The sequence below is a fragment of the Agelaius phoeniceus genome, chromosome 1, assembly GCF_051311805.1.
Source record: "Agelaius phoeniceus isolate bAgePho1 chromosome 1, bAgePho1.hap1, whole genome shotgun sequence".
Lineage (NCBI taxonomy): Eukaryota > Metazoa > Chordata > Aves > Passeriformes > Icteridae > Agelaius > Agelaius phoeniceus.
The window spans coordinates 80,339,788-80,362,393 of NC_135265.1; the positions used below are offsets into that span (position 1 = coordinate 80,339,788).

Sequence of the window (22,606 nt, forward strand, 5' to 3'; positions counted from 1 at the left end):
GTGTCTGAAAAGATGTCATCAGTGACCATGAGCCCAGGCTGTGATGCAAATTTTGTAAGGATGCACCTCATTATCCATTGCAGCACCCAAGTCCTTAAACAAGAACTTTGTGTGAGACCCAGCTCGAGTCAATTGTGTCAGGATGAAGGATGCTTAGGTAAAAAATGTTATGTGGAAGGTTCTGCCTAGGTTGTATGAAGGGCAGGAAAGGGATCACACTTCTTTTTAAAGTGACAAAACTGAGGTACTGAAGTATTTGACATGGACCATAGCTATAGTTAGTATGTGACTGATTATATGTCTTAAATTTTTTTTACAATAGGAGTTAACTATTTTGCTGTTCTTTAAGCTTTTACGCTTAGTCCCTATCTAGGATTTGCTTGTTGTTCAAGGAAAAGATGGAATTTTTATTCACAGCAATGCAATGAAACTGAACTTCAGTTGACTTACCACAAAATGATGCAAGTCAGCTGAGCTGGAAATATGCTGAGTTTCATAGTTATACTGTGGTAAACTACTAGGATGTTGAATAGTAGTTTATCATTAGAAATCCTTTATCTGTGTGTACACCTCAAGGGAGATGCTGATTAAGATATACTTACATCTGTGTAGACAGCAGCTGTGTAACAGAAGCCAGGAATATAAAGTTGTGGGCTGGTGATGTGCTGCATCTCACTGTGCTTTTTAAATAATCTATTTATATATGGAATCAGCTGTTAAAAATATGGAAAATAATGATGTGAAAATATTTTTCTCTGTTGAATTTCAAGTTTTTTATAGAAATGTACTTCTGCATGACAGAATGTTTAATGAGTAAAAAATGTCTTTGATGGAAAGCAAGTCTGAATTTTCTGTCAGTACTAATTGACTTAAAGCAGAAATAAATAATACAAATGAAATTTGAGTAGATATTACACCAACTTGATTCTTGCAAATATTTCTTTTAAGGAGTTTGCTTATATTGCTCAGGAAGCACTGGGAGCTATTAGCAAAGGTAAAATGTGAACATGCACAGCCTGTTGTGCTAAATGTTTGGTGTGGTAAGTCTTTTTCATGAGACATTTTTTGGTAATAATTTTCTTTTTCTGTGAAATTGTTTAGAGCATTGTTGACAATATGAAGAATAAGCATTATGATTTCTTGGATCAGCGGAAGACTGATTTTGACCAAGACTATGAAGAGTTTTGCAGAGACATAAATGACCTTCATGTAGGTTTTATGATACAAAATAATTTAATTTATTGAGGAATCCTTATTATCTGCTCTGAGTTACCACAAAAAATATGCAAATGTCAGAGTTTGTATTCTGAAATTGAAAAATTATTCCAATATATTTCCACTTTGAAGCTTCCATTTACTATTTTTCAGACCAGTTTAATGGAATGGACCATTGAGGGCCTCCAACAAAAGGATTTTTCATTACTGTATACTGCAAGAATAACAAAAATGGGTGATTTCATTGAGTGAATAGGAGCGTAGTACAAATAAGTCAGATAATTAACTTTCCAATAGTTCTGAAATCATGAGCTGGGGAAATGAAAGGGTATATGCAGAAGAAAAAAAAAATCTTGTCTTGCTTTGGTTGCCAGAGAGGTAAGCAAGCATTCTTTGAGGCCTCTCAACATGGTGAAACATTGGAGGGTACAGAAGCTTTTGCTGGTTGCAGAGCCACAGAGGGAACTTGGAAAGAAAATGCCTTGCAAGTTGGCTGTGTTTTGTTGAATTATTGTGGGAAGAAATAAAGGGAAAAAATAATACTTATTGAGATTAGTTTCACATAAACAAATTATCTTCTAATATATTGCGTGTTAAACCCTGTCAAATAATACTTGGCATATCTGATGTGTGTTTTAGGGACTTATCTGATGTAGAATTATTTACTCTTCTTCAGGATCAATTAAGGAAGTTCATGGACATGACCTTTGAAAGTATTCTGAACACTGAAAGGGCACTGAGTATGTTGCAGAAATTTGAAAGGTAATATGTCCTATTTAGATTGCTGAAACTCTGCCAGGCAATGGAAATAGAACCTTGAGGATGGTGGAAAGGGCAAGGGGGAGGGAGAGGAGAGCAGGAGGCATTTTCTTAAATACAAACAAAACCAAACTCAACCTCTTTACTCTCAGCTGTTCAGCCCTGTTAAGAGTTGTCTTAGTAGCTTGAATGAATAAAAGCCATATTTTTTGTATCAGAAACTGCAAAATATAAGTGGACTTTGAACTTCATCTTTCAAAATTAGCTTAAGTACAGGAAAGCTTTGTCTGTTAGCATATTTGCCTTAGCTTTGTGCTCGAACAATGGCATTAAATTTGTTACCACAATGCAGTCAGAAGAGAGCAAAATGCTTTTATTAAGAAACAGTGAGATTTGTCTTTATAAATTAACATCGTTGCAAAACAGCCTCACTCTTTATTCTGTCAGTTTTTGTATTATAATCTGTTTAATAGAATAGACAGCTAGTGGTGAATTGGTTACAGTTTGCTGCACATAATTTCAGCCCAGTGTTTGAAAACAGTGACAAAACAGAAAATGTGTAGGCTTACTTGGAAACTTTTATCGTCTGGTCTAAATCTTTGTTGCTTGGATTCAGGTTGTGACAGCATTTGTTCAAGCTGAGAACTCTGCTGCCAAAGTAGTTATTTTCTAAAGCATGCAAGGGAATCTGGAACAACTGTTTTCCAACAATGCATTAGGAATATTTCAGAAGTGTTGAAGGAGTTTTTTCATTATTTTTCTAAGCAGATTGCAAATCCCGAATCTTGGCATTGACGAAAAGTATCAGAAAATATTTCAAAACTATGGCCATGACATAGAAACAGTCTGTAAGATCTACACTAGGCACAAGAAGGACCCTCCACTGGCTCGTAATCTGCCTCCAATAGCTGGCAAGATCTTGTGGGCACGTCACCTGTTCCATAGGATCAAGGAGCCCATGGAGACTTTCCAGAGACATCCAGCAGTTCTACAAACACCAGATGGCAAGAGCATAATACGCAATTACAACAAAGTAGCAAAAGTTCTTATGAAATTTGAGGTCATCTACCACAGGGAGTGGCTTCAGCAGGTAAGCCAGCTGATTTTGATTAAGGTATTCCTTAAAGAAAAAAAAAAAAGGTGTTATCCCTGCTTAGTAGCAGTAGTCAGGTATGCTTAACCTGACTTATGATGACTCTCAAGTGAGGGATGGAATAAGAAAAGTTATTTTACAAAAAAGTGTTCCTGTTAAAAAAATAGGGCCTGTAGTACTTGTAGCTGATTCTAGGAACAACTGAAAGACCTTTCATTATAACTAAGAAGTTAGGAAAAAACCATATAATGACTATCCAGTGGTAGGCTTAGCTGCCCCTCTGTCTCTGCCACATTCCTCTGACTGGTGCAAGATCATCATGTCTGGGGAGAGGAGTTTTGTCAGCTGGTTGGCCAAAAGTGAAAGCAGACACAGAGGTTTCCTCTGGTCTGGACAAAATGAATTTTGAGTGATAATCTATGGGTACACTCTGTAAATATACATGTCAAAAGCATCCAGTGTGAACAGATAATAGTGTACTCAGTGCACAAGGGGGCTTTGAGCCAGTTGTGGGTTAAACCTAATAGGCAGCTAAGCACCACACAAATGCTCATTCACTTCCCCCCATGCACCCCCAGTGAGACAGGGAAGAGGAAAGGGAAAGCAAAAGCAAGAAAACTTGTGGGTCTAGTGAGTTGTTTAGTTAGTGAAGGAGAAATGGAGAAAGAAAGGGGGGAAAAAAGGGCTGCAGAGGCAATTTCTCACCATCTCCTGTGGGTCAAACAATGTCTAATTAATTCCAGAGCAGAGGGTGGCTAACCCCTTCAACCCCTGCCTTTCCCTTTTTATTGCTGAGCATGATGTTATATGGCAAGGAATATCCCTTTGCTTATTTTGTAACATCCTTTTGTTATTTCATGACATCTGCCTGGTTTTGTCCCCTCACAGCCTCTTTTGCACACTTCATCCCCACTCCCACCCCCAACATTTTCACTGTGTGGACAGAGTGAGAACAAGAGAAGGCCTTAATGCTGTGCAAGCACTGCTCAACTGAAACATCTGTGTGTTATGTTATCAGCTTTGTTTTGATAACAAATCTGATGACACCACGTAAGCTGCTGTGAAGGAAATTAAATGTCAACAGAGCAAATTAACCCAATCAGAACCAGTTCAAAGTAATTTAATTTCCTACTGACAATTTTGGGATACATGTGTGTGGGGGAAGGTGCAAGTGGGGTACAGTGTACCTTACCCCTAGGGCCTGTATCCTGGCCCTGCATTGCCTGCCAATCCCTGGCACACCAGAGGCACTGATCCACACCCACCTCTGGAGCCCCTAACCCAGCTCCTGAGTGGCCAAATGACTGGAAGTCCCACCCAGGGGAAGGGCCTAGGAAAGACAAAGGGTATTTAAAGCTGAATATGAAGCTATCTTATGTCTTGACTCTGCCTTCTCTTGGAATTTCTCTATGAACACTGCTGGAACCCAGGAATTGATGGCTACATGTGTGCTAATCTATATATTTTATGTCTTTCTTTATCTTTCTTCTTCTAATTCCCTCTTGGAATTTTTGGAGTAACTTAAAATCAAGTGGGCTTAGAGTTAGGGAAGTTGGATGGGCCAAGTTAATGCTTTGAGAAGTGTTTTATGTTGACTGAATATGGTACTAAACTTTTTTCCAAATTTCTGTGATTTTCTAAAGTTGCCAGTAAGGTCTTTTTTGCTGTTTTGATCTCTTGAGAATACCTGGTCAGTGTTTCTCCCATGTGTGTAACTCTGAGTACATGAACAACCATAAGCCCTTTTTACATGTCTCGTTGAATGAGTTGTTTGCGGCCTTACAGGCAGAACACTTGGTAGCCTGAATATTCTTCAGAGCATGGTTTACCTTAAATTCTAAATCTCATTTGACTCATTTTACCATCTTGGGTTTTGTACATAGAACCTCTGACTACCTTTATATTATCAGATGGCTTCTGCAGGGGTTACTTTAAAGCCTCAAAATCTCCGTAAGTTTCTGCTATTGTTTTGGCATATTTTTCACCTCCAGTTTCTTTGCTGCCTTGTCAAAAAACATCTTATTGAAAAATTGGCCTCAGCCTTGCAAAGCTGAAAAAGAAGGATCAGAATCTCCGGATTGTGGTTTTGAAGGTAGTGTGATGCCTGTCAATGCATTTGCCAGTTGTTTTTGGAACTCAGGCCCAGCTTTTGCTCTCGAGGCAAGAAGAGTGCACACGGGTGTGGACATGAGTGCCACAGAACACAAGGTGGAGCTCCTGCTCTACTCCTGAACAAGAGAAAAAAAAACAAAAGAAAAAAACACGAGAGGGGCAAGTGTCCTGTGGGGAATACAAATCCAACACAAATAGGGCTCCCGCTCCTACTACTTTTTATTCTTCTGTACAATGTAAATGTTAAGCTTAGTGTCACCTTCTGTCATTTCTGAACATTTTTGCCCCTATTTTTTTCTACTTGTTAATGGATGGTTAACATCATGTTAATTCAAGGGGTTTTTTTTGTTTTTGGTTTTTTTTTTTTAATAGCAAATGGTGTTCAACTTGGACATATTAAAATAATAAATTACTTGGAATTGTAAAATTTATTATAATTATTTGGCCGTGTAAAATTTCTGCCTTCAATGTACCCCTTATTTCCATTGCCATTTTCTGTTACCTTAACAATGAAAACTGCTTGAGAAGAAAATTATAAACAGGAAAGGAAGACTTGAGAGTGGGAATAATGAGGATGAAGCTCAAAAACGAGTACAGTCAGATTTGCTGTTGAACTTTACAGAAAAAAAACCAGCTTCTCTTTAAAGCCATTGAACATTTTTTTTTTCTTGGAAGACTGATGATAGTGGATAGAGCATGACATCTTCATTCACAAAAATTGATTAGATTATTTCTTGAAAAATGCTGTGTAAAATGTCTTGATAGTACATAATATTGCTGAAGCAAGCAGTATGCTCAACTATATTTTAGACATTGAAAAGTCATGCAAATTTTCTGTGTTCCATAGAAAAAGAAAAAAGTGCACTGAAGATATCAATGGGTTCTGAAACTATGGCATAGAATATGCTACATCTCAATGTAATGTGATAGATGAAATTTGAGGAGTGAATAAAGAACAATAAAGTTACATCAACCAAGGACAACTGGAAAAAAAGAATAGCAGCAAATTTTTTAATGTAGGAAAAATTTGCCTGCCTAAGGCAGGATTGCTTTTTGGTGTCAGCCAAATTTTCAGTGTGTGGTGGTCTAAGGAATGCTGTCCTTTGTAATCACATAGAGATCAAATGGTCTTCTAATATTTAAATAAGCCAGTTAAATTGTGTGATTATACTTTGCTTTTAAGAATTTTAAAAAAATCTATAATAACCATTCATTTTAGTATTTTAAAAGATTTGCCCTGGTGTTGGTTATAATTATCAGTACCATTATGATTGGTATGTCTCTTAGCTATTGAAAAACAAGCAAAAGGAGAAATGGGGATAAGTTGATTCAAATGATATGTGAAGAGGTTATCCAAGAATAATTTAATTCATTGAGGAAGTTATGTGCAGCCTTATTGCAGAATATGCAATAAGTTCTAAGGAGATGAGGGTTAAGATTTAAGATGGTTGAAGCCAGAAAATCTATGGCTCTGATTTGATTTTGGACTGTGGAATGCAGCTTATAACATCCAAGACTCAACATGCGAATATCTGTTAGATAAATAGCAGTTAGATTATTAAGCATTTGAGTCCATAGACATTGTGTTAATAAATTTTGGTTTTGAATTTGTATTATGTATCAACCTTTGTCAGCAGTACCTGATTTTAGTATATGCAAAAGTGACATTTATATGCAAACCTAAGTATTTTGTTGTAGTGTCTTGTCTGATTGGAATGATGACTTTATTTCCTGCAGATTGAATTAACTAAAAGAGGACTTCAAGCAACTCTCTTGGTAAAAGCTCCAGAAACAGGAGAATTATTTGTGAATTTTGACCCTCAAATATTAACTTTAATCAGAGAAACAGACTGCATGGCTCGCATGTGCCTTGAAATTCCACCATTTGCAAGTGTTATTCAACAGCAGAGAGGCTGGTACAAGAAGATTGTCAACAATTTGCATGTGGGTTTACATTTGTTATTTTATGTATGTATGCTGTACATTAAGATGCCTGGCTTCTATACATATGGAAGAGGATAAATGAAGATCGACAATTATGCACTAAGAAAACATCTGCAAATCTGTTTTCTTATTTGTATGATTGTCCTGAGGCACTTAAAAAATGTTCTTGGCTTTATGTTTTCTGTGAAATTACTTCACAGATGCTTGGGTTTGGGGAAGCTCTGCAGAGTGTGGGGCAGAGATGAGAATGGGGAGGAAAGGAAGCTTACAAAATGCCTAGTGCTGTTGCTTGCTTTCTAAATGATAAGCAATTTATCTCTTATCCAATAATGAAGTCAACATTAGTCAGCATTTTGTTTTGAGAGAATACCTGAGAGGGAGAAACAAGTGGCCCACTTTTTAAAAGTGTAAAGCATGCAGCAAGCAGCAGCCTTTTTTGTGTTTTTCTGGCACTGGTGTTTTACACAGATGCCTGTGGAACAGTTTAAAAAGCAGTGAAACTTCCCTTTCTCTTGTCTTTTAAGTCCTTCAGATCATTTCATCTGCCTATGAACAGACAAGATTCTCAGTGACTCAAGATGGGAATTCAAAAATAGATGTCCAGAAACCTATATCTTTATAAGTTTATAGCAGTCAAATGACTTTATAGTAGTCAAAGGTCTACTCTTAAATAAATAAAAAACCCCTAAGTAATCAAGTTTTTATGACTTTAAGTTGTAATGTTATTGCCAAACATATGAAACTAAATCAGTGGGTTAAAGAGGTATTAGAAAGAAAATAGTATAATATAGTTTTGGTAAGGCTGATCTTACTAGAATTGCTGGAAAGTTCACCTAGAAGGTCTTCCTTGGGCTTTTTGTCTTCTGTAACACTCATTTACCAACTGAAATTTGCAAGATTTTTCTGTTATGTGGTTTAAACCCAGTAGGCAACCAAATGTCACACAGCTGCTCCCTTACTCCCCTCCTTGGAATGGGGGAGAGAATCTGAAGGTTAAAATATAAAACATGTGAGTTGAGATGAAGACAATTTAATAGGGAAGGCAAGAGGTGCATGCACAAGGGAAAAAAATAAGGAATTAATCTGTTAAAACTAGGCAGTATCACAGCTGCTTAGGAAGACAAACACCATAGCTCTGAGTGTCCCCCTCCCTCCTTCTTCTCCCAACTTTCATTTTTAAGCACAATGTCATAGGTATGGGATCCCATTAATCAGTTGGGGTCCTGGCCACATTCTTTACCAGTGTCTTGTGTGTCCCCAGTCACCAGCAGAGTAGTGTGAGAAGCAGAAAAGGACTCAGTGCTGTATGAACGCTGTTTAGCAATACCCAAAATATCAGTGTGTTAATAACACAGTTGTGGTCACAAATCTAAAACATGGCATCATGTGAGTCACTGAGAAAGAAATTAACTCCACCACAGCACCAGTGCTATCAAAGATTGGTTTCTGTGTGAAGTAGTGCTTCACACAGAGAAACAAATGTATGTAGAGATATAAAGAGCAAGAAATAGTGAACTTCTGCAAAAAATAATGAAAACCTTTCCCAAGCAGTTAATTATAACTTCTTAAGAATTTCAGTAATGTGCATACAGATGAATTTTCTTAGTTTAAGTAATAAATGTGTGTACATGAAGAGGTTCAAATCACTGTATATTAACTAAAATTTTCATTATTTATTTCAGGTTATGTTGGCAGAATACAAAAGAATTAAACTGAAAATACAATACCCTTTTGAACAACTGATGGCTCCTCGATTAGTAATTGTAGATGATGCTATCCAGCCAGGTCTAATGGTACTGACCTGGACATCCTTGAATATTGAGAAATACATTAATACAGTTTTTTCTAAGCTAGGTAGGTTACTTGCCTCCTTCCATTAACTTCTGGTTATTTGTTCTATACATATGCAGGTTATGAGATTACAGTTCTCTACATGATTTGCACTTAATTGATTTATATATAAAAGATATCAGAATTTTCACCTGTTCTGTATTTCATGAAACATTTGTTTTATAACACCACCTTCTTTTTGTCTTGTATGTTCATCAAATATTTACTAATGTATATGTTAGGCAGTTGGGATTACACCAAACATAAAGTACGGTGCAAAAGGCCCAGTGTATTCTGAATTTAAAGAATGATATCTACTTTTAAGAAGAGTTCCTAGGTTTCAGACTTTTCCTAGTCCTGCTTTTTTGTTTCTATAATGTACAAAACAACTTCTCAAGGAATAAAACACTGACTCAGTTGGCACTGTCATTGCTCAATAGCATTTCATATTAATTTTTTTTAAACATCAATCTCTTTAAAACTAATGCACATGCATCTTGAACAACAGCTTTAGAAAACAGATGAGCTTGTAGTGTTTTCAAAAGATTATCACAATGTTGTACTGAGATGTGGTTTTTTTCTCATAGCAAATTCCTTTTTCTTCAGCCTAATTAATACAGCTAACAGATTTTGTTTCTTGAAATTGCAATAAGTAGTTATAGTGAAAATTTTCTTCAGTTGAAATGGCAGATTAAAGTGCATTTTGGATGCTAGCCTGACATTATGCTTAATTTAATTTTGAATAATAAAAGAAATTTGAGTCTGGATCAGGCACCTTAAGTAGCACCTGAAGCTGCTATTTCAGCTTCAGCATTGAGAGCAGATTGCTATTAAACTTTTAAAATTCTAGTGATTGTTTTCTGTTAACTATTGTTAGCTATTTGGCCTCTAACATTTGTTTGAAGCATAGAGATTTTATTTGCTGAAAGTTACTGTTTGCAGTAGATTCTCTAAGTTGTAACTTGTTCAAGCTATCGGAGAAGATGAAACACTGTTGGCACTCAATTAAATGTTAATGTCTTCATGTTTGAAATACATATCCTTTAAGTTAATCTTATATACATTTATAATATATTCTGTATTTTATGTAAAAAGCTATGTGATATATATTTGTACAATAGTTTATATTTATATAATATTATAGTTATCTTTTAGCATGTAGATAGCATATGCTAGGTAAGTACCTGTTATGCAAAAAGTTAATTATGGTTCTTATGGTGAAGCTTGCCATAAAAGTTTAGATGTTTGGAGTAAATTGGTTAAGGTGCAGAATTCATATACAGTTGAATATGATAGTTTGTTGAGGTAAAATGATACTCTGGGTTGTTTGATAACACTCTTGTTTGTTGAGGTAAAGCAACACTGACGGACTCTTCAAAGGCCATTAATTTGAACTTTTAAGCTTGTCTTGAATCTTCTGTTTTCTTCAAAAGCTGGGCTGGAGTTATTGCTTGATCAAGTGAATGACTTGGTTGAATTTCGTATTGATGCTGTCCTTCAAGAAATGAATAGAGTGCCACTCTGTATGTTGCCAGAAGATAAACCACAGAGCTGTGAGGAATTTCTTCAAAAGACTAAGGTTAGTAGATAAAAGTTTCATGAAGAAAAGATTGATGATTTTGAGTTTAAAAATTTTTCTTTTTTATGAGATAAAAAACTGTGACCGTGTTCACAGGGGTCCGAGGATGAGCGAAGAGATGAGGATCTGACTCCATGTTTCAGAAGGCTTGATTTATTATTTTATGATATATATCATATTAAAACTATACTAAAAGAATAGAAGAAAGGATTTCATCAGAAGGCTAGCTAAGAATAGAAAAAGAAAGAATGATAACAAAGGCTTGTGGCTCGGAAAGAGAGTCCGAGCCAGCTGACTGTGATTGGCCATTAATTATAAACAACCACATGAGACCAATCACAGATCTACCTGTTGCATTCCACAGCAGCAGATAACCATTGTTTGCATGTTGTTCCTGAGGCCTCTCAGCTTCTCAGGAGGAAAAATCCTAAGGAAAGGATTTTTTGTAAAAGATGTCTGTGACAAAAAACTCTGAATGCAGAATTAATGAAGCATACATGGGATACAATGGAAATCCCCACTTGCTTGGCTGGAATCTTAAAAAGGAACAAAAGTACCAAATGCAAAGAGATCTGAGCTGAGATGTTCTATTCTATTCATTATTAATATCAAGCCAGATAGTGAATAATATTTCTTTTATGCTTTCATATCACTCAAAAATTTTACCTCTATGATAGTATCTTTTTTTTTTTTTTTGGTCATAATTCCTGTTTAAATAAGGGAATTCTCCAGCAATTGCCTGAGGAGAGTAAATACTATGGAAAGGATTGTGTAATGGGTATTTCAAACTCTCCTGAGTTGGTAATGGGATGTGCAAAATATATGCAGGAGTACCTGGGTGAAGGTGTTCTGGGAAAACACCCTTCCTTCACCCCATCAAAATACTTTTATGTTGAGGGTAATTAACTATAAACATGTAAATTGTTGGTTAGAAAACTGATTAAGGTCATTATTATGTCAGAATATTTTGTGAGGCAATGGTAAGGTATTGCGTTTTAGTTTGTAATGTCTAATGTGTTTTCTCCTGAAATAAAATTTGGTTTGAGAAAGACTGTAGTAAATCAAGTACATAATCCCCATTTCTTTTCTCTTGTAGTAATAACTATTACAAATTATATTTTTGATTGTCTTAGTGTTTTTAACTCTTTTGCCTTTGTAACAACTCACCTTGTTGTTAAATACAGAGCAAAGTTTAAAATAATATTATATGGAATGAGTAGCAGTTTGTGAGCATCACAATACATAGTTTTTTTCTTGATCCTGCTGCTACCTTCCTGATTGGGCAGGTATTAAAATGTATATTCAGTAAGGTAAAAATATGTGAGAGCGAGCACAAAATCTTCTCTGAACACTATGGTAACTTGAAAACTTGAACTGCTACATAGCAATTACACATACACAGCAATTACAATGACCAATTGAGTTGAGTTAGCAGAGTAAGTGGTATAAGAACCCCAGTTATGGGTACAATGAAAATAGTAACAATTTGTAAGCTTACTGTAATTTTTAATTAGAGGGGACTAGAAATAACTTTTGCCACCTAACAGGTGTCTAAGTTTCTAAAGTAATTGCTGCAACAAAAATAATTACCCAGAAGAAAAATCCCAGAGTACTTTGTTTAGTGTTGCTGTGATATTACAAGTCACATCTGCCTTCTCTCTCAACTCAACAGAACCATAAAGAAGCCCAAAGGTTATCTTAAAATTTGGAAATATCTGAATATTTCCAATTATTGATTTTTAATTAAACAAAGGTGGTCATTTTTGTTTAAGCTGACTGAAATATAAGATACCAAAGAAGTAAAATATGAAAAGGCCATTTGCTGGTAAAAATTATAGTTAGCTGAAGCATACTTGATTGATTTTATTATAAGTATGGGAGAAAAAACATGCATAGTACTGTAATTAATTTCTCAATTTATTTAATCTCATTCTTTGATTTCTTCTCTCTCTAGTTGATAATTTTAGTGTTTGTTTTAATAATAAATACATCTTGTGTAGCTTTGATCTTCTTTTTAGCTGTATATGGGAAATATGATTGGCTAATACTCATTATGGCACAGCCAATTAATGTAAACTGGCAATGATTAAAAGAAGTGTTAAATCTCCTACATTGGAAAGTTAAGAAAATTAAGAAGCTATTGCTTTTGGGAGCCTTTTAGTGAAACTAAGCATTATAGAGATTGATTAATGATATCAACTAATGAATCATGTGATTTGAGAAAGAAGCCAAAACAATATTGAAAGACATTTATAATGCTTTGTTGATCTATCGTTGATCTTGTGTTTTGGAACAAACGAATTTATAATTATTGTTGTATATATATTTGATTTTTCACAAATCTTAGGCCTTGACATTTGTGTTAATAAAGGCTGCTGTGACTGTGAAATTGACGTGAGAATTGTGACAATAAGTGCATATTGTTTTGGTTTGGTAACAGGAGCTCTGTATAAAAGGTTCTCAAACTTTACACTTAAAAAGCTCACTGGTGGAAGCTGCTGCTAATGATCTGATAAACATGTTACTTGACACCGAGGAACAGGTCAGTAAAGAAGGTGAGAAGTCAGTTGTACCCAGTGGTGAAAAAAAGGACAAAAATACAGGTAAGAAGAATGTATTGTATTCCTTGGTGTTTGTTTCTTTTTCATGCTGATAATTTTTGTTGGGGGACATTGTAGCTTAGGTGACTGAAGTACTGAATAGCATCTAATGTCTAAAGACTTTTGGATTTGCCTGGATAATGAATAATCTAGCAATCATTTGTCATCTACAGACTAGGTCAGTATTATTTATCTAACTTGGACATTGAAAGGTTCATGCCATAGAACTATTTAGTAGCCTTGGTTAATTGCTGGACTTCCTAGAGAAAGAGAATAAGAAATAATATCTAAATTTTTATGATAATCGTACCAGTTTGTACTGAATAAGGCATAGGCTTGTTACACTGGGGTGCAGATTGCAAATGAATAATTCTGCCCTTCCTTAAAATTATTTCAGACACCTGTGGAGGTGTTGCATTATGGTATTTTCAAGTCCCTTACGTGCATTTAACTAACTGGATTTATGATGTTTTAGCAACAGAAGAGGAAAGAAGATCAAAAAGCTTGACTTCCTCACCAAATTCCAGTGAGATGTGGGCTGGCCTGTCTCCTACAGCAAAGAGGAAGAGAATGGATTTAGAAAAGTTAGAGGAAGAAGCCAATGAACTGCTTTCTTACTTCAATGATCGTAACATTGATGCCCTTTTGAAAGTCACTCGACACGCTCTGGAGACCATCCGCAAGCGCATTCATGCATCTTCCACCATCAACTTCTTAGGTGGCTGCATTGTAGTGCATTGCTCTTTTAGGCTATATAAAGAAAAATGTAACTGTAATACCCCATACTGTATAAATAAGACTCTCAAGTGTAAAAGAGGGGAAAACAAAGGAATTTTGATTAAGCTGTCTTGTTAAGTTACCGTTGGTAACATTGAGTATTTCCAAAGTTTTTTTTTCTTGTGACAGTAAGAAAGTGTCATTACAATGCTGTTAGGAGTCACCGTACTGTTCTGAAGCCAATATTATATTTGGAGCTAGACTTGATAGATAAGTTTCTACAAGACCTTGATAACTTGATAAGTTATCACTTAAAAGTTATCAATTATTAACTTGACAAATTAAGACCTTGATAACTCGACAAGATCTGTTTGACCTTACTTTTTACATAAAACTGTATAAAAAAAAAAAACAATAGAGAGGTCTTTTTTCTCTTACTAATTGCCTTCAGATATTTCCATGCATGGTGGTGGAACACTTTTGAAGTGTTTTATTGTCGCATGCCTTTAAGAAATGAAAATAAGGGCAATTGTCTTTGGTCTCTATAGTTTATAAGGCATACAATAGTATGAGATTCTAAGGAGGTTCTGTGCCCAATTTAATATGCTTAATGGGAGTACCAGCCACATAACAAAATTGTGTGCTAAACAGAATTTAGCTTTACAGAGCAAGTTGAAGAGGAGCTTCATGGAGAAAAATAGCTTTGCACTTACTTTTCACTTGTGCTGCTGTGGAGTTTTGCAGTATACCTTATAAATTACTCAGGAATTCTTTTTCCCTTCAGAAATTACACTCAATACTCTACATTAAGAGATATATTTATTGGTTTATATCAAAACAATGCCTAGTTTGATGTCTTGAAAAAAATATGAACATCCTTTTGGTTTTGTCTCCTGTTTTTGTCTTTTGTTTAGAAAATCACAGTATGTCTAAGAAGAAAAAAGGTGCTTATCCTATAATTAGGACTAATATTAACCTATCTATCCCTACTATTATCATGACACCCTCTTTGGATGAGGTACAGCAGACACTTAATAAAGCTGTGGATAGTATTGTGAAAGTAATGAAAGGAGTTCAATATTGGAGTAAGGAGAGAATATCCAAGGTTGGTGTCTTTAACAGCCTTACTTAGAACTAATGGTGCAAAACTGCTGCAAATAAAAAATAAGCATTATTTTCTCTTCAGGAGAAAGTGTCAGAGAGAAAAGTTATTCTGTTGCAGTGTGGGAGCAGAGACAGCGATTCTGATGATGGAATGAAAGAGACTGGAAAGAAAAGCATCCATGGTAATGATAAACTCTCACATCACTAAATTTGAATGTTAGGTAAATGTGATTAATACAGAATGTATTGGAAGATATTAATTACAAAATACATCAAAAACAGTAGACTTGATAGATTTTAAACAACCTCATAGATTTAAAATTGTCTCAGAGAAGAAATCTCCTTCTCATTAGAAAGCAGGTTTGCCACTTGTCCTTCTGTGGATTTGAGTAAGGGGATTTTTTTTGGCTTCTTGAAGAGTTTTAATGCTTTGGGTTATAGCATTTATATTGGTTACAATTATAGTCATTTTGCTACAGAATAATCTTTTGTGATTTGCCAGTGTGGTTGTAATTTGGCATGTTCAAATGGCATCTTAGAACTTGTGCTTACCCTTTAAGAAGCACTTTCACAATACCTAGTATTGAATAAAAATGCCTATATAAATTGCAATATTGGTGTAAAGAGGATTGTGTAAAAGATTGAATAGACTAGAATTTCTAAAAGGATTTTCATTATTCTGTTTTGTGACCAGACATTAGGTTAATGAAGTCATTAGTTCAAGGAAATTCAAGATTGTATCTTTCATTGGGTTTTTCTTCTCTGAAATGGTTTAAAATGAAGCAGAATTAATTGTTCTACATTGTACCTGAGATACTTAGAAAATACATTTGAGTCCTTTTATGTTAGCTCTCTCTTATGCACCTAAAAAGTAGGACAGTAATACTAGAACTGGTTAAGAAGTTGAATTAGTCTTTCAAAACTAAGAATTTGGCTTGCAAGAGATGAAATAAAAAATGATGATAAAGTCAAACTTGTGGATATTTGCTAAGTGATGGACTTTTTAAACCTTTATTCCTTTTCGTGGAGTGGTTTTGGTCCTCTTTTCAGAGTTAATGTTAATTTATATTTCAAATTGTCAATTGCGGGGTATTTCAGAAAATAAAAATGCTTAGTGCTGATATATAAGTAAGCAAATGCTGATATATAGATGAATCACTTAGGTGAAGCATAGAGCATAAACCTTGAGGGAGAAGAAAAAAGATTCTGTTTGAAAGATTGGTATGAAACTTGTTCCAAATTTGATAGGGTACTTAGATGGAACAATTTCACTAAAATTGAGATGTTTATGAATTTGTGTTGGCCTCCTTGACTTCTAGTTGCCTTTAAGAACACTCAACTTTAAAATGCATGCTTGTTGAAAAAATATGTCATTCGGTTTTGTCTGTAGGAATTTACTTCTCCTAACCAGTATGTCTGTCCTAAGCCTGCTTCTATATTTGAATTTTCTTTTATAGATAGTGGATCAGATGCAGCATCACTCAGTTCATCTGATACTGCGCAAAGCCAGAACTACTTCAAATATGCTTCAGAGAACAAAGAAATTATTAAATTAGTGTCTTTACTCAGCAGTGCCATCAATTCTACAAAAGGGGTAAGACAGCTGAGATGTTAATTTAATATCACTATTCGAGGGATATTAATGTATTACTTTTATTATCCTTGGGTAATAAGGGTAGGCATTTAAAGCTGTAATTAAATGTAATAATGAAAAAGTTAGGATGGTGGATAGAAAACATGTGGCTGAAAATTTGCAAATATGCTTTAAAAGTGTAACATGGATTAAGTGTGCTCTGTTCCAAGATACGAGGTTTTTAATATTGCATAAATTAAACCACCATAAAAAACTCTAAATGTAGTTGTGTTGTGTGTAGCTAATGAAGCCAGCATGATTTCTGCCACATTACAAAGAGGGCATGAAGGTTTTTAGAGGAAAATTGGCTGTCAGATTGGCACTTGTAAAGTGCTGCATAGGGTTTGCTAGTGTAGGTTAGGATATATTTTAAAGGATATGCATAATTTTTTTGCCTTGTTCTTATTCTATGCACTCGTTAGTAAATTGTATTTCTTTAGGGAGCTCTGCATCAGTTTCTTCTGGGGCTGGCCCAGTCTTTTAAGAATATTGCCATGTGAAAATCTTTGACCTTGTAACTTCAGTGGTACTAAAGCATAACTACCAAACTGGTGCTGAGTAGTTGATAATGGTGGATAGTTATCATGGTATTTTGGTATTTGGTATTTTGTAATATTGTAAACTTTTATCATTTAGACAGCTTTAAATGCCTGCATGTACTATATTTATTGTAAGTCATGATGTGGATTATCTCTCGTAGCACTCATCTCTCATTTACTTGTTTAATTAGATGCAGTGATGGTTTAACTTTAACTTTCTCACGTTTTTCTCATCTCCTGAGAACCAAAAGAATAATTCTCTTTCACACTCATTAAATGGTATTCAAATCAAAGAGACCTGAATTGAGCGTAGAAATTAAAGTAAAAAAAATTGTCTCATAGCTTCATTATTTTAGAATAAATTTTTCTTGTTATGTTGGGCCCTGGAGCTCAGGTTTCCGTTTCTAGCTCAAGAAATGGCAGGGAAGGACATGTGTACTGTATCCTAGTTTTAAACTTTACTTCCTACTGATTCCAATGATTTTATTGACTGAAGATTCACTTAATTGGCAAATGTTTAAACTAATTTGACAAACTGGATGTGATGAACATAGGGTTTCTGGCACACTGTGTGATCAGTAATGGAATTGCTTTAGCATAAATTTACCAGAAACCTTTTGTTTAGTGAGATGATTCAACCTGCTCCACTATGGAGTTAGTAGTGTACTCTAATGAGCAGCTGCTAAGAAATTATATGCATGCTATATACATGATGCTGAGAATCTTCCTTTGAACTTTTAAATGTCTTTCAGGAAGTTCTTACAGCTTTGGAGAGTTTTAGTTGTTACCACCATATATGGCAGAGGGACAAGGAGGAAACCATTAATAAATTCATGGAGAGAAACCCATCACTCTATGAGTTTGAATCTGAAATTCTGCATTTCCGAGACCTGGACCTGAAAATCAGTTCTGAGCCTGAATACATCTGTGTGGGAGCTATTGCACTGTACACTGGTAGAGTTCAGATTTTCTCCAGAGATGTGTACTTTCTGACTCCAGCAGGGAGGAGAGATGTGACAGTATTGGATGGGTGAACTAGATTAAAATGGAAAGGAGAAAGGGAGAGAGAAGGGCTGCTCGCTGTTTTAGCTGTAAATGCTGCAAACAAAACACTAACACAAGAATATCTGTGAGGCTCAGCTGGAGTTTATTACCTCACCTGGATACATCTGCTCACTTATGGGCTGGATAGTAGATGGTAGACGTTTGCCCATCCTTCTGTCACTGATTCCCAGGGGTACATATTTCATGGGAGTAAGATGATAAGTTTATGTTACTTTTCTCCTTACTCAGCTGCATGCAGTGAGACAACTGAATCCCCTTCTAACAATTTCACCAGTGCTATGATCAAACTTTGTTTCTTCAGCTTTCATAATTAGACTCCTAATTTTCTCCCCAAGCTATTTTTTTAAAGATTAATTTTTGAAAAGATTTTAGGCTTTGATGAGAATATTAATCAATTCATTAATGATGTATAGGGCAGAAGTTTGTATAATGGTAAATGAGCAAGATGACGAGTATGGAGACCAGCCTCATCTTACCAGTAGGTACATCCTGGAAAAAATCTATGATATCTAATATCTATTAATTGTTCAATGTTTTTAGATGATCTTTCCAATAGAAAAGATGATAAATTCTGAGAAGAACAGGAGGAAAGCAATAATGAATTGCAAGCAATTTTATAAACCACTTCAAGGTGTCCATGTGATTTCATCATCTCTGTATGTGAAGGGTTAGGCTGAAAAACCAGAACTGGCACTGAAGAGAAAAAAATGTAATTAAAAAGATTGAAAGTACATCTTAACAAATATTTACAATATCTAATATCTATTAATTGTTCAATATTTTTAGCTGATCTGAAGCTAGCACTGAGATCAGAAACCAAAGCCTGGATGACTTTGCTGGGGTGTCATTGCAATAAGAAGTACAGAACACAGATGGAAGCAATTTTGACTTTTATAGAGGAAACTGGCAAGAAGTTAAGTCGCAGCATCATGGACCTGGATGATATCAGAATAGCCATGTCAGCTTTGAAAGAGATCAGAGAACTACAAATCTCTATTGACTCTCAAATTGGCCCCATTGAGGTAGCTAGTGGAAATGTTGCATGTATGGGTACTGTTTCAAGAGAGCTGTTATTTTCTGGGTTAACAATGAACTTTGAAAATGTATGATTTAATATACGTTGAATATATAACACAAGCTTGTTGTGTTCCTGTAAACCTTTTTGTGTGAAATTCTGATTTGGGCAAATGTAAACTTGCTGAGGTGAGATGTGGTTTAGTGAACAGTGTAGAAATTGAATGATGTGGGTAAGAGGAAGATGAGAATACAGGTATTTAATGCAAGAAATCTTTTCTTAATTTGTGGAAGAAATCTGTGTATAAAAACGAATGAGATTCCTAATTTTTTTTTTTTTAGCTAAGCCTTAAGAAGAGTAAGAAGGTAACGATAAGCAGAGTACACGAGATTGATTGCTTTTAGCAGCTGTATAAGTTAAAATAAACAAAAGCAGCTGACTTTGTAAAAAAAAAAGTTAACATGATAGAATGCATTTACTGAACATCTGACAAATGGCAGGCTTAAAAACAGATGGTAACTCTTTCTCTGCATTCCTGGCAAGAGTATTTATTGAAGAATGCTATAGTATGGCAAAATGCACATTTGATTTTTCAGTAGAATTCTTTTTCCTAAGACATGTTCATGATTCCGGATGTGTTCATGATTGCTCATAAGCTTCCAATTCTGCAGGCAGGAGCCTTGGGTCCTGAAGCACAGGAAATGATGCTTCACTTTTGAAAGGGAAGTTGGCATATTTTCCACACAGCATTGTAGTAGACAGACAGTTACATTTCCATTTTTGAAATTTGGCTGCAATTTGATCAAACTGGAAAGCATGAATGGAAATAATTTCACTTTATACAAAAAATTTTCAAATGAAACTGCCACAGGTTTATTGCTACCCTACCCTGTGCTAATTTAGAGAAAGTGAATGTCAGTTGTGTTTTAGTGAAAATTCACCAAGGGTTTTCACTATGTAGAATGTTCATATGTTGGTGGTGCAAGCTGAAATCAATGCTCTGAGAAAAAAATGCAGATGTTTCTTCCAGTTTGGTATTGGTTTGCCCAATTTTGATAATGGCTATGCAAGAAGAACAGAATTTCTTTTTCTAACCAATCATCCTTCATTCTTAAAAATTTTAAATTGTAGCATTTTAAATATATGTTTTCCATATGTTTACGAAATTAAGTGAAGTTGCCATTTTATGTATCTTGATCCAAATTTCTGGCAGGAATCCTATGCTATTTTGAGCAAATATGATCTTCTTGTTGCCAAGGAAGAGACAGAGAAGGTGGACACGTTGCACTACACTTGGGAAAAACTGCTAATCCGTGCAAATGAAGTGCAGGATGAGCTCATTGCTTTGCAGCCAAACTTCAGAGGAGAGCTTATTAATGCTGTGAAGATTTTTACTGAAGACTGTGCACAGTTCTACTCAGATTATGATCAGGCAAGTGTTTCTATTTTATTGTATTGGAGAAATTTTTTCAGAGCGATGGGAACATGGAAAGGTTTGTGGATTTGACTAAATAATAGGATGGGCCTCTACTGTTGAATAGGTTTATTCTTGTTAAGATGGTGTTTGGGTTGCAATTCAGGGCAGGTTTGATTAATGTTTTGTATATGACTGATGTAAGTAATGCTGGTAATCAGTTCCTAAAAATTAAGAATTGAGATATTTAAGGTTTTTGAAAAGCATCTAGTTATCATGAACAAATGTGAAGACTAGGAATAATGATTAGCTATGTTAGCATCAGAAAACTCTTCTTTCTTTCTGATATATGTACAAGTGACTTAAGCTCTCACATTCTTTTTCATTAGAATGAGTGAAGGTGTACTAATCATGCATCATCATTTAAGTAATGTTGACTTTTACTCAAAAAATGAGCGCTGATTTCCTAGCTTTTGCAGTGTAATGAAAAATTTCTGCATTAAAAATACAATAAATTGCCTTATTTGATTTTTTAAAATCTGTTTTAAAAAAAAGTGTTTGTTCTAGAAGGTTAACTATCATCCCTTGGTTCAGGTGATATCTGATCTGGGGAGGGAATCTGGAGGCTGAAAAAGTGTTTGAGGTTAGCATTTAGAAAGTGCTGATTAGAAATAAGTTGTTGTTATTCTCATCCTCTAAATTGATGTCTTTTTTTTTCCTTTTAGAATGGGCCAATGGTGGTTGGTTTAACACCTCAGGAAGCCAATGACAGGCTTACTATATTCCAGGTGCTGTTAATTTTAAGACAAAACTTAATACTCCAAGTGAGCTAACACATAAAGGCTCTGAAAAGGAATCTCAGTAGTTGAATGAACTTTCATAGATATATAAGGTTACTCATTTGGCAAAGTCTGTTTTGTCTTAGTGAAAGCTATGTTGGAATTTTTCTATGCATTTGCAAGGAATACTGTTAAAATCTATAATTTTTTAGGAGTCAACATAAAGGCTGCACAGATAATGAGTAGTGATTGCTAGATACAATATTCTGATGAGAGTCTTCCCACAGGTTTAGTGTATTTGACTATAGGCTATTCTTGTGTTCATTACTGTGTTTATTTTTTTGTGGTTGAAGTCTGTCTTTATATCATTATTAATATCTATTCCTGCAATAACAACTTTTAATGCTTCTACTTTTCCCGTACTGCTATTCATTTGACTTCCTACTATGTTCCCTGAGTTACATTGCAATTGACAATTAAATTATGTTTTTCTTTGCTGCTTTAATGGTAGTAATTCTTCCTTCAACAGTCAATAGGATTTGCACAGAATACTTGGAGAGGTAGAATTTTCTGTATCCATCTTTTTATTTCTTTGTGTGTCATGCTTCACCTCTTTCAAGTGCAGTCTTAGCATTTATTGTTCTGTCACTGTGCCACATGAAGTAAATAGTTTTTCCTGTCAGCTTCTAAAGATGTGCCTCCAAGCTAACTAAAAGTTGCTTTTCTCAAGAAAATTGTTGACAAAGCTGTTGACAGTGTAAGCTGTTACTATCTCTCTGTATCTTTCTATTATTTCCTAGATTTTAGTCTAATTCAGCTCTAATAATAATTTCAGATCTTGACTATTTAGTAATTTTTATTAACTTTTTATTCATTTATTATTATTTAATTATTTTATTTAACTTTTTTCTTTTTCTTTCTTAGAATCGATGTGATAATCTCTTTCGGAAATATATTACTTGTGCAGGTGGAGAAGATCTTTTTGGTTTGCCAGTTACTCAGTGTCCTCACCTGCTTGAAATAAAGAAGCAATTGAATCTGCTGCAGAAACTCTATAATCTATATAACAGTGTCATTGACACAATCAGTGGCTACTATGATATTCTTTGGTCAGAATTAGACATTGAAAAAATTAACAGTGAACTTATGGAATTTCAGAACAGGTGAGAAACTGCTGTGGTGTTAAAGTTGCCTAAAGTACTTCTTGA

The 22,606-nt window shown here is 34.9% G+C and overlaps 1 protein-coding gene across 5 annotated transcripts in view; it reads left to right on the forward strand.

Annotated features, from left to right (window-relative positions):
• Nucleotides 1-22,606, forward strand: part of DNAH5 (dynein axonemal heavy chain 5) — a 134,771-nt gene that overhangs the window by 38,450 nt on the left and 73,715 nt on the right. For 3 of the 5 annotated variants that reach the window (XM_077182137.1, XM_077182149.1, XM_077182157.1), the window contains exons 12-27: nucleotides 1,102-1,209; nucleotides 1,892-1,977; nucleotides 2,740-3,064; nucleotides 6,917-7,123; nucleotides 8,806-8,977; nucleotides 10,387-10,532; nucleotides 12,973-13,135; nucleotides 13,608-13,850; nucleotides 14,764-14,954; nucleotides 15,036-15,135; nucleotides 16,411-16,547; nucleotides 17,878-18,079; nucleotides 18,977-19,212; nucleotides 20,419-20,637; nucleotides 21,345-21,407; nucleotides 22,323-22,561. In XM_077182137.1, the coding sequence (XP_077038252.1) occupies nucleotides 1,102-1,209; nucleotides 1,892-1,977; nucleotides 2,740-3,064; nucleotides 6,917-7,123; nucleotides 8,806-8,977; nucleotides 10,387-10,532; nucleotides 12,973-13,135; nucleotides 13,608-13,850; nucleotides 14,764-14,954; nucleotides 15,036-15,135; nucleotides 16,411-16,547; nucleotides 17,878-18,079; nucleotides 18,977-19,212; nucleotides 20,419-20,637; nucleotides 21,345-21,407; nucleotides 22,323-22,561 (2,837 nt within the window). The remainder of the gene's footprint in view (nucleotides 1-1,101; nucleotides 1,210-1,891; nucleotides 1,978-2,739; nucleotides 3,065-6,916; nucleotides 7,124-8,805; nucleotides 8,978-10,386; nucleotides 10,533-12,972; nucleotides 13,136-13,607; nucleotides 13,851-14,763; nucleotides 14,955-15,035; nucleotides 15,136-16,410; nucleotides 16,548-17,877; nucleotides 18,080-18,976; nucleotides 19,213-20,418; nucleotides 20,638-21,344; nucleotides 21,408-22,322; nucleotides 22,562-22,606) is intronic. The other 2 variants (XM_077182145.1, XM_077182163.1) reach the window with 1 other exon arrangement.